Here is an 11641-nt window from a genome sequence, read left to right as displayed (position 1 = left end):
TTAATAAAAATATTTTTATTTTTTTTCATATTTTACAATTATACTAATCATATGTTGATTAATAATTTAATTTGATTCTTACATTATTATTACAACACGGTTGGAGATTAAACGTGAATAAAAAAGACATTTGGAGATTAAAAGTGAATAAAAAATAGATTTAATGAATGAATAGTAGACCTTCAAATTTAAAGAAACATATAGATTTACTGTAGCTCAAAGTTTCACATTTATCTATTTAACTAATCCAATGCAGTCCTATTTTGATGAAATTCATCAAATTTTACATTTGGCTAAACTTTTGATGAAGCCAATGCTGATGCTCTAAGAGCATCTTTATTGGCTTTGTTAAAGTTGAATTGTAATTAAAATTTAGATAATTTATATTAAAAAATTTTATATTAGATTATCTCTAAAATAATTTAAATTTTAATTACAGTTCTTCACCAAATATAGTTAATTATAATTGTTTCATCAAATATTAAAATATTAATTTTTCACTCTAAGCAAATAAATTAAATTAATTAGAATATAATTAACATTTAATTGGTAGAACTACAAAATGTAATAAAAATAAATTAAATTATTAAATAATTAATATTTAATTAATATTTTATTATTTTATAGAGAGTAAATAAATAATTCAATGTAGAGATTAAATTTAAATAAAATAAGTAAATATAAATTTTTGTGATATTAGTTAAAATTTAAAGATGCATTTAATCAATCTAATAAAAATGTAACAAAAATATACCTAAAAATATCATGAAACAAACACCGTATCCGTAAGGACCATACTAAACTCAACAGGACTAGGTGGATGTCCTGGCTATAGTAATGTAGTAAACTCGACGGGACTAGATTTAGGTCTTGGCTACAATAAGACGAAGGGTATGCCTCTTGGTACTTGTTCGTTCCGGCACGATGTCTTCTAATTGTTGGGTCTATGGAGTCTAATTTTGTTGGTGTATCGGCTTGAATTAATGACTCGACCTGACAAGGACGTATTATAATTTTTTAGTAGATTTTCAGTGAAACTTGAGCCATCAATGTAGGTTTGGATTGATAAGCCCAAGACGGAGTGCACATGGCTAAGCCTCATGGGGGTCCAGAGGCAACAGCCCTAGGGTAAATTTTTACCATTGTTTGTGATCAGAAAAAGTTCTAGGTAGAGAGTTCACTCGATGTGTGCTCGACACGTCGCTCAAGCGAATAACGCAGAAAAGTAAAAATTAAGATTTTCTCGTGTGACACTATAAATATATACTTAATGAGAGTTCTAAACGTTCTAAATAATGAGATTTCGCTCCCAAAATGTATTTTGTGATTATCCAGCATAATAAAATTTTCTGTGGCTCTATGGACGTAAGCACATTGTCAATCCACATTAATCTTGTGTCATGTGATTGTTTGCTTATGTTTGTTTTTATTTTATTTGTCATCATTGGTTACTCAACACTAACTGCCTCTTCTACTCTCTTCTTCAGAAAATGGGAATAGTTAAAATTTAGAAGAGAGAAAACAAAGAAAATGGAAAAAAATGATATGGAGGAGAAATAAGGTGAAGAGTAGAGAGGATAGACCGGAGTTTATAGAGGGTAGAGAGGGAGGTGGAGGAATTAGTGTGTTTTTATTTTTGATGCTGGGAAATATGAAGGCAGTGCAGAGAGAATAGTAACATAAAAAGGCTACTTCATTCTACTATCCAGAATATCAAAGCTCGCCTGTTGAAGTCCATATCTTCAAATGATGCATAGATCCGCGCTAAACTATCCCTCTCCATGCCATTTCATTACCTGTATATGAACTGCCCCCGACTTAACAACAGAACGTACTAAATTAAGCCTGGGAATTTTCGGCTTTTCTTCCCTCGACAAGCAAACAGGAAAAACAAGAATAGCAATAAACTGCTAGGACCAGAGTTCAGCAAACAATTAAGTAGCATTTATACATAACACACGAAACAACATCTTACAATATTACGGAGCCAATAAGCGGATAGCATACACACAAGCGGTGCCGCATGTAAACCCTGTTTACTTATTTCAACAACTGCTAGCATCCATTAACAACAGATACATAAACACACAGCAAACTGAAATAACTGACTGGACCAAAGCGCCGCTGATCAGGTGGTCAGGGCGTAATTCTCACTGGAGAACGATGCATTCTTGTGTCCCAGACACCATAGCGGGCTGGGAGCCACTAGTGATGGCATCCACTTCCTCAGTTTTGACATCCCCCTCTGAGCTGTGAGTAGCATCTCCTTTCCCATTGTCAATGTAAGCAATGGTTTCAAAAATAAGAGCATTCACTTCTTCGAACCTCGCTTCAGAGAGGGAGACCTCAGCAAGGAGCCTCCAAGCATTTTCCTCAGATGCCTCTTCATAGTCCTTCTTCCTCTTCAAAACCATGTGCCCACTAATCTCCCACACAGCCGGGTTTACTTGGGTGTCCAGAAGCTCTGCACTTACTTCCCCAAGAGCTTGTTTCTCAGCATAACACTGTACATCAAATAAGACAAACTAATGAGGGCAACTGATGATAACTAAAGATGTCATAGCAAAGAACCTAGTATTTCTCTTATAGAATCTTGCCACTTAACGAATGAATGCAACAACAAAATTTACCTGTGGGAAGAGGAAGATTCGCCTCCCACAATCAGCAATAAGGACATTGTAAGGTATGTTGTTATCTTGAAGGCATATGCAGGCATCAGAAATGGTGTTTGACAACTCTTCCACGGTATTTCCACCTTCAAAGACCAGACCTCTCACAGGATAATTTAACAGCTTGGAGATCATCACCCCACCATCCAAAGTGGCTATCTTCTTGGTGGGAGCCTTCTCAATAGGAAAGGGCACAGCCAAGTAGTAAGCCTGTCCCACGAAATTAATTAATTTGCAATTCCACTACAAATTGATATTGTTCTAATTTTATGTAAAAAGACATCTAAAAAGACATTTATTGGTAAAAACCTGGAAGTGAAGGTGGTTGATGGTGGCAAATGCACCCAAGCTGTTGTAACCCAACCTAAAGTATGGATTCCCAGCTTCTACCGCCATGTAAAGGGCAAGACAGAAGCTGTCGCGGTCAATCCTTTGCGGCAAGCACTCGAGAACACGAGGGATCAGAAGCACATGTCCATACTCAATTGGACTCACCTGTTAGCATGCAACACGCAGCAACTTATCTTATTAAATGCTTGCACGTGAAACTCTCAAACAACAAAAGGTTAAAACAATAGGAAAGTAACCATACGTTGATGGCAACAACACTTGGAGAATTCTCAACATCAACGGGCGCACTTGGGAAGAACTGGACTTCACCATCTTCACTGGCTTCAAACTGGAAAAGGACCTCTTCTTGCCCAACTTTAGTGAAGTTGAATTTGTTCCCATCAAAAGTCTGGAGGACCTTATCAACACGGAACTCAGTTGGCCTCTTCTTAAGATGGCGGCCCTCGTTCAGCTGGGCGATAAAACCATAGTCACCCGGAATCACCTACGACCAAGATATAACCAGAAATTGGATAAATCGCATGTCCCTACTAAATAAATAAGCAGCTCTGCTCGATCTTAATAGCATACCAACAAGAAATGGGCCAAAAAAAGAAACCGAGATGTGCACCTTGGTCTCACAGGCAGTGACATCATAGCGAAAGAGCCCTCTCTGCATGCGATCTTCCCACTACAATGAAATTGGAAACAAACTTTAACTCGCACTAGGATTTTCATTCAGGCCTGCTTAACGCGACGCTAATAAATTGGGAAAAAATGGTTTAGTCATTGTTTCTCAGCTGCTTTAAATAAACTAACCTCCCCAAGGAGCAGCGATTCCAGAAAGTCCACGGGAGGCTCTCTGCTCTCAGGTCCGGCTAAACACCTGTCACCAACAATCTTGTTCTGCCTCTTAAAAGCATATAAAGGGAGCTTTGCACCTGTTCAAATCACAATTAATAAAAATAACAAAAATAAAAAGAACCCAGTTAAAATCAAATCCCCATACCTAATATAAATCGCACAAAACAAACCCCAACTCATATGCACAAGCATTATTTCACAAATTACGATCAGCTTAGGTAACAAGCAATGGAAAAACACGACCAAAATTCCACCTGCAAACCATTTTAACCAATACCTTGAATGCAACACTTGTTGAGGCAATTGCGGCCGCAGCCCCCTCCGAGGCGAGCAACCTCTTCCCCCTCCTCCTTCTGGTAATTCGAAACAATGGTCGGTACCCTCTTGATCCTCAACATCTTGCTAACTCTCCCCCTTTTTTTTCTCTCTTTCTTTCTTTTTTCTCTCTCTATCTCACTCTCTCAGAAAAATTAATCAATAACCAAAGACACCCAACACTAACAACAATAAACTTCTGCTTAACCGAGATCCAATCGCTCTTAATACCTGAAAATCGTAGGCTAGCTTGGAAATGTAAAGTAGACCTAAAACTAATATATCACTAATACGTAGGACGAAGAGGAAGAAAAACCACCACCAGCGAGGAAGAGGAGGTCAGAAGGACTGCCGCCTTCGGAAGGCAAAGCACCACGCCCGCCGTGCGGCGAAGGGTTGCTCTCAATTACACAACCCTTGCGTCGTACAGCCCGGACATGAAGTAGAGGCCGAGAAACTCCGGGTATTGCCGTGATTTCTACAACGCGTCGACCCTGGGTTTTACCCCCCCCACTTACAGTCTAAATCACACTTTCTTTTTCCGTCTGTAATCTTCTCAAACGGTACCACAAGAAGGGCTTTCTTCACTGATTTGTTGTGAATATGTTAGGAACAGTAGAAGGGAAGGGAGAAGCTCGAGAGGAAAAGCAGCGTTTGTGTCTGTGTGTGATTTGGGGATGAAAGGCTTAGAAAGGAAGGATTGTATTTATATAGAGACAGATGGGAAGAGATAGAGATAAGAGAGGGTGGTGGTTGTGGTGTGGGTAAACTCTTGTGTTCATGTGTGGTCCTTGTTTGGTGCGGATGTAAGCTTTCTGTATTCCGGTTATGTTTCAGAAAGGAGAATTACTCTATGATTACATAAATGATCAAATTAATTTCACAAATTAATATAATTTAACGTAATTTATCATATTATAAAATTATTTTTATTATAAAATAAATCTAACGAATCACATAAAGTTATATCAATTTATGAGATTATATTTATGTAATCCATTTATGGCCGTATCACTCCTCTTGTAAAAATAATTATATACCTATTATTATTGAGACGTCTTAAATTTATTAAAAAACTTACATAAAAGTTGTATAACAAACTAATTTTAAAATATAATATATCAAATTATGTTAAGTTTACAAAGAGTTGTGTTACATAATATTATATGTACTTTCTATTTTATCTGTATTTTCATTTTAAATTTTAAATTTTAGAATTTTTATCATTTTAATAATTGACATTTTAGTATGTATTTTTATGGAATTAAAATCATAAGAATAGATAGTATTTTATATTTATAAATTCTTTTATTTAATGCTAGTTTAGATTTAGAAATGAGATAATATGATTTTAAATAAAAGATAAAAATTAAAAAAATATTATTATAATATTATTTTTTAAAAAATTTTAAAAAATTAAATTGATATTTAAAAAATTAAATTTTTTATTATATTTTATATAAAATAAAATAAAATAAAATAAAATGAAATAAAACACTTTATATCCAAACGGGGTTAAACTTCTTTATAAACCAAACAATCCAAGATGAATTTCCTTTCCAGTTTGGTACTACCGTGTTACGCTTACGCCTACACAATTATTGAGAGAGAGGCCCACCCGCGTGGAAACCGGCACCTATGCCTCACACATCATATATTATAATTTTTTTTTATATTTTTATTTTTATTTTTATTTATTATTATTTTTAAAATAATTAAATTCTTCTCATCATCATTTATATATTATATATTTAATAAAAAATTAAATAATAAAAGAGTGGTGTGTCATATACCATACATAGGAAGGAAAATGGCCCACTCTGCCGTACGAATGGGCAATTGATTATGACTTTTTTTATTTATTTTATTTTTAAAACTTTTATTTTTTTTTACTTTATTATTATTTTTAATTAAACTAAATTGAATTAAGTTGAGATGATAAATATTATTATTTAATATTATTTTTATTTTAAATTTTTAAAATTTTAAAATTTTTAAAATTAAATTATTTATTATATTTTATATTAAAATTGAAAAAAATTATAACGATAAATAGTAAACGTACCCATGATTTTGTTTTATATATTTTTTTCCGGCTTTGTTTTTCGAATGTGGGTCAATGGCAGCTTGTGTCTTCATCTTGATCATTATTTTGTTTTCCTTCCATCCTCATCGTATGGCTGCCGTGTCTTGGACGTAACATCAAACAATTATTAGACAATAACTCTCTTCGTAATCTATCTCAACTCATTTCAATTTATTTCATCTCATCATTATAATTTTTTTAAATTTCTGTACAAAATATAATAAAAAATTCAATTTTTTTAAATTTTAAAATAATTTTTCTAAATTTTTACACAAAATATAATAAATTATTTAATTTTTATTCTACTATTCACAAATCATCTCAATTCATTTCTAAATTCAAACCACTCCTAAATATTTTGGTTGATTTTATAAAAATAAATTTATAGATTGATATAAATTAATACGTTAAATAAATTAATACGTTAAATTATAAATTTTAATTTTATTATAAAATACATTTAATATATTATATAAAATTATCTCAATTTATAAACTTTTTTTTTATAACTACAACTTTCTCATCAATCAAGATATTATCGCAATAGATATTTCAAACTCTAAATTTTATATTCTAATTATTGTAATTTAAACATCATTATTAAAGGATGTCCAAAAAAAACTTCATTAGGAGAGACTATCGATGTATCGTCCCCATTTACCAATCCCATTTACCAATGAGTTTTTTATTTTATTAGAGGTGTATCGAATTCATACGCCTTAAAATTATTCTTTATTTTAATAATATTTATAATTATGAAATGTGTAAATGTAGCATAATTATTTTAAAAAAAATGAATAAATAAAAAATATTCATAAAAAATTCTTTTTAATAATATATCTCACTAATTTTTAAAAATATTTTACATTATTTATGTATTTCACAACTGTATATAATAATATTCAAATTTTTTTTCCTACGAAACATGAAGATTTCTCACTCGATCTTTATTACTACAAAGTTATTATATATTGAAAAATTATATTCATCATCCTTACATATTATATATTATTTTTTATTTATTAAATATGTGATATATATATAGATGATAAGTAAAAAAATTTAATTAATTTATAAAAAAATAAAACCAAAATATATGTATATATGTAATATATAATATGTAAAAATGATGAATATCAAAACTCTTATATATTTACAGAGATTACAACCGATAACTTCTGTGTCTGATACTCACCATTTATTTCACTCAAACGATACGTGAAAGGAAATGTTTTGAAAAGGAAAATGATAGGATTACTACCCTCTTACTACTCATTTACTATTCTTTTTATATTTGATTTTTTTTATAATTTTTTATTTTACTTAATAGTTAAGGAAGTGATAATTAATAAATTTATATATTTTTTTAATTTTTTCTTAATGATTAAGGATGTTAAAAAAATGCTCAAAATAAAATAATAAAAAAATAAAAACACTACAAGTAGTAGATGGGTAGTAGATAGGTTGTAAGCCTATCACTACCCTTTTGAAAAAGATTAAAGTGACGTTATATAATATTTTATTATATATTAACTCTTACCTAATTATGTTTTTTTTTTATAATAATCAACAAAAGTATTATCACGAGGTACAATGAATGAAACCTCTGATCAGCCAAGTTGTCTCCGCTCTCCACAAGTGGTGATCAATTATAAATAATTGGGAAGCAAATTTCTTTCATTTATTTATTTCCGTTTTTTTAAACTCGAGCAGTTTTCTTTTTGGCTCTTGCTATCCATAATTGCACATTTCAATATATAATTACGAATTTTCTGTTCATCATTATACACACTATATTTATATTTTTTTAATTTTTTTAAACTAATTAAATTATTCTATTCATCATCTATATATCACATATTTAGTAAGAGAACAGATAAAAAATTAAAATATTATGTATAGTGTGTTGTGTAGTACTGATTAATGTAATTTCTCATAGAATAACATTACTTTGATATATTATTTTGACATTTCATGTATTTTAATTTTTTTCTTTACATAATAGTTAAAGAAGTGACTATTAGTATATTGATGTATTTTTTATTTTTTTAAAATATTTTAAAATGATAAAAAATATAAATTAAAAAATTAAAAATTAATTTTAACCTAACAATAACTTGCCGCGGTCATTTCCAGGCAGCATAGTAGCACTCATCTTTCTCATATAATTACATATTGCTAAAACAATAATAAAAGAACGAGAAATATTATCACAGGCTGATACACAAGAGTTGAGTAATTTGTGGACATAATTTAATTTAAATGATAAATTTTAAATTTTAAATCTTATCAATTAAATAATATCAGTTATAAAAATTTTCAAATAGTATTATTTATACACAAAAATTGAGCAGTTTGTGGTGTCCGTGTGGATGACGAGGCGACGCAGAAGTCGACGTCTGGAAATTATGTCGCAAAAACATCTCGCAGGGTGTGGTTTCGGCCAAGTCCAAGCTGTCCCAACCACGGGTGCGTCGCTTGGCCATTAATGTCCGGTCCACAACACCAATCGTGACCTATCAATTTTCACTTTCTCGTTCCAGATCCGATCGTCATTCCTCCGTCCATGTGTGAACAAGAAAACAAATGTCCGCCTGGGGCCCACCCCACTCCCTCTCCTGAGTCTCCTCCAGTCCTCCTATCTCATTTTTTTATCCGATTTGTTTATGGCCCTTGGCATCAACACGTGGGTTGTAAACTCGGTCTTTTTTAATAGAATAAATCTTTGAGCAATGCTAGGTACAATCCTCACTTAGGGACTGTATGTATAGGCTTAGACTATTTTAACTTTAAAATTTTATAAAATTACAAAATTATCCCTCTTAAAATAATATTTTCTCTCATTTAAGCATGTGTCTGCACATGCAGTCCTCACTTCAGGACTGTAAATAGAATTTCTCTAAATCTTTACCTTCCTCACTCCATATTTTTTTAATTTTTATTATTTTTTATTTTATCAAATATTTATTGTATAAATAATAAATTTAAAATTTAAAATAATTTTAAAAAAATAAACTCAAAAAAAAATTTAAAAATTTAAAAACAATATGGAGTGTGGAATATAGTAAAAGTTGTGTAACAAAACTCTTTTTAATATTCAAAGCATTCGACCATCAATATTGAAATATGAGTAATTTTATATATAATCGTGAAATGTATAAGAGTCACATAATTATATTGAAAAAGAGTGAGGTCGATTATTAAAAAATTAATTTTTTTCATATAGATCTCATGTTTTATTCATTTTTTTCAAAATGATTACATAATTGTTACACAATTTACGGTTACAAAATATCTTTTCTCGTTATAGTAGTACTATATATCAATTACTATTCACCCTACACCTCACACCCGATGTAGATTTTTTTCCCTTAAATTCATTCATTTTCTCTCTTTTCTATGTCTCCTCCCCCTCCAGGCGACCCCATCTCTCTTCTCGATCTCCATCTCTTCCCAACGTCTAAGCCACAGCCCAGCCGCCATCCACTGACACTAGGGTTGTACACCGATGGGTTTGGTGTCAATTTCGGCGCTAAACCGTGACCCCACCGACGTCTGCCATGAGTCTATTGTACCGGTCGAAATTGTGGGTTTAGGGAGAGAAAATCGACCATATCGGTTTCGATGTGCGTCGGTGCGGTCTTCAGTTTACCGTCAGCATCTTCTGTGAATGAGGAGGAACTGAGAAAGAAAGAAGACGCGTCACACCGTCGTTTGCCATGGAAGAAGAAGAAAGTTGCAGAGAATAAGAAGACAACGCGGAGAAGAAGAATAGGGGTGGAGGGTTATTAATTCATTTTGAAACGGTATCGTTTGGATTAAAAGTCAAACGGTGCTGTTCTATTATATATATATTCTAACTTCCAATTCCTAAAACGACGTCATTTCACTTATTTAAGTGAAACTACACCGTTTTATATACATATATTCAAAAAATACATATAAATATACTAGATCGACTGATTTAGCGATTTTTCAGGGGTTCAAACTAGAGCCAAACTGCCGATATCGGTTTTCCCTCAATTCCTCTCCCCAGTCGACCGGTTCCATGCTCCGGCAGTTGGTCTGCTCGGTTTCTGGCCGGTTCCAGTGATTCTTGTACACCCCTAATTAGTACCACCCTCTCGAAGTCGCCGACCCCTTCCACCTATGATCCCCTTCCTCCTGCAGCTCCTCCCCAACCCACGCTTGAAGCTTATCTCTCCCTTTTTTCTCGGTTTCTCTCCATGAAACCGCCTAGCACTACCAGCCACCACGAACAACTCCCTTTGTCATTTAACCACCGTGGGTCGTTTCCCCCTCAGCCCCTCTCTCTTTCTCTCTCTCTCTCTCTATATATATATATATATATATTTACAAATCCATGTACCTCCACCATGTGCATCCTTCCTCCACGATGCAGCACTATCACGAGCCACCACTCCACGCCATGACGTCATCTCTCACCCAACCCTCCTCCCTGAGTCTCACCCCTTATTTCCCTCTCGGTCAACGCAAGATCGCCCCCACAATCAGTGCGAGCCACCACACGGCAGCAAGCTGTGAAGCCCAGTCAGCCGTTGCCTCTGTTCCTTGCACCATCAAGAGCCACCGCTGCCCAACTTAGCTACTACAACTAGAAAGTGTACCTTATCGTGGCACAGTGCCCAGCGACGTGGGATCTCTTCCGCAAACATCTGGACATAGGTTCCCTTCCGCAAATCTCTAGAGAGAAAGAGGATATGAGAATCGATGAGAAGGGAGGGGGAAATCACATAGAATAATTTATGAAGTGAGAGGAAAATTGAGCTTTCGTGCTTCGGGGTTGGACTGAGAGAATCGATTCACTTTAATGAACCCGGTTTGACACGTAGGGTGTGAGGTGTGGGGTTTGGTAATCGGCTGATAAGAAGATTTATTCATATTGAAATTAACGCCCACCACCAACTTCTTAATTTCAATGGTTTTTTTAAAAAAAAAAATATTTACAATCAGATTTTATATACTTTTATTTTTGAAATTGCATATTATTTTTACTACATTATACATTAAATGAAAATGATAAAAACATAGTCCCTTTATATAACAAAAAAATATTATATATGCAGAAAGATTGATTTATAAATTGATGTAACTGTAATTATCATGTTAATCAAATTAGTGATCAACAATATCTAATCAACGGCTACGTCAAGTGCACGAACGAAGACATGTGCACACAATAAGGCTCTTTGTATAACTTTTTACAATCCTAAATCAAATGTTGGACATTTTTGTAAACATAGTTGTAAAATATCCTAAACATATATACCATTCATGTGATGCTTAATTTTAATATTAAGGTAATTCTGTCCTGTCATACATATTTCATCTAAATCAACAGTGATTTCTTTTTTAG

At 32.8% G+C, this 11641-nt stretch overlaps 1 protein-coding gene across 1 annotated transcript; it reads right to left on the bottom strand.

Moving 5' to 3' along the window:
• Nucleotides 1-1889: 1889 nt before the first annotated feature.
• Nucleotides 1890-4959, bottom strand: LOC108993963 (GDP-L-galactose phosphorylase 2). The gene is made up of 7 exons (XM_018969036.2): nt 4141-4959; nt 3819-3940; nt 3631-3690; nt 3262-3504; nt 2979-3164; nt 2631-2879; nt 1890-2504 (listed from the first exon to the last, which is right to left on the bottom strand). Exons 1-7 carry the CDS (start codon nt 4259-4261, stop codon nt 2151-2153), a joined length of 1335 nt encoding a protein of 444 aa, XP_018824581.1. The 5' UTR covers nt 4262-4959; the 3' UTR covers nt 1890-2150.
• Nucleotides 4960-11641: the final 6682 nt, after the last annotated feature.

Source organism: Juglans regia, chromosome 9 (assembly GCF_001411555.2).
Source record: "Juglans regia cultivar Chandler chromosome 9, Walnut 2.0, whole genome shotgun sequence".
In the NCBI taxonomy this organism is placed as follows: Eukaryota; Viridiplantae; Streptophyta; class Magnoliopsida; order Fagales; family Juglandaceae; genus Juglans; species Juglans regia.
The sequence above is the reverse complement of the archived record's forward strand: the minus strand, read 5'-3'. Positions and strand labels throughout refer to the sequence as shown.

What these genes read in the sequence shown, in the direction of transcription:
- LOC108993963 (XM_018969036.2), bottom strand. Translation starts at nt 4,261, where the DNA reads ATGTTGAGGATCAAGAGGGTACCGACCATTGTTTCGAATTACCAGAAG. An exon ending in CAAGTGTTGTTGCCATCAAC is followed by an intron (nt 3,165 to 3,261) that starts GTATGGTTACTT and finishes GCATGCTAACAG; the next exon opens with GTGAGTCCAATTGAGTATGG. An exon ending in TCAACCACCTTCACTTCCAG is followed by an intron (nt 2,880 to 2,978) that starts GTTTTTACCAAT and finishes TTCGTGGGACAG; the next exon opens with GCTTACTACTTGGCTGTGCC.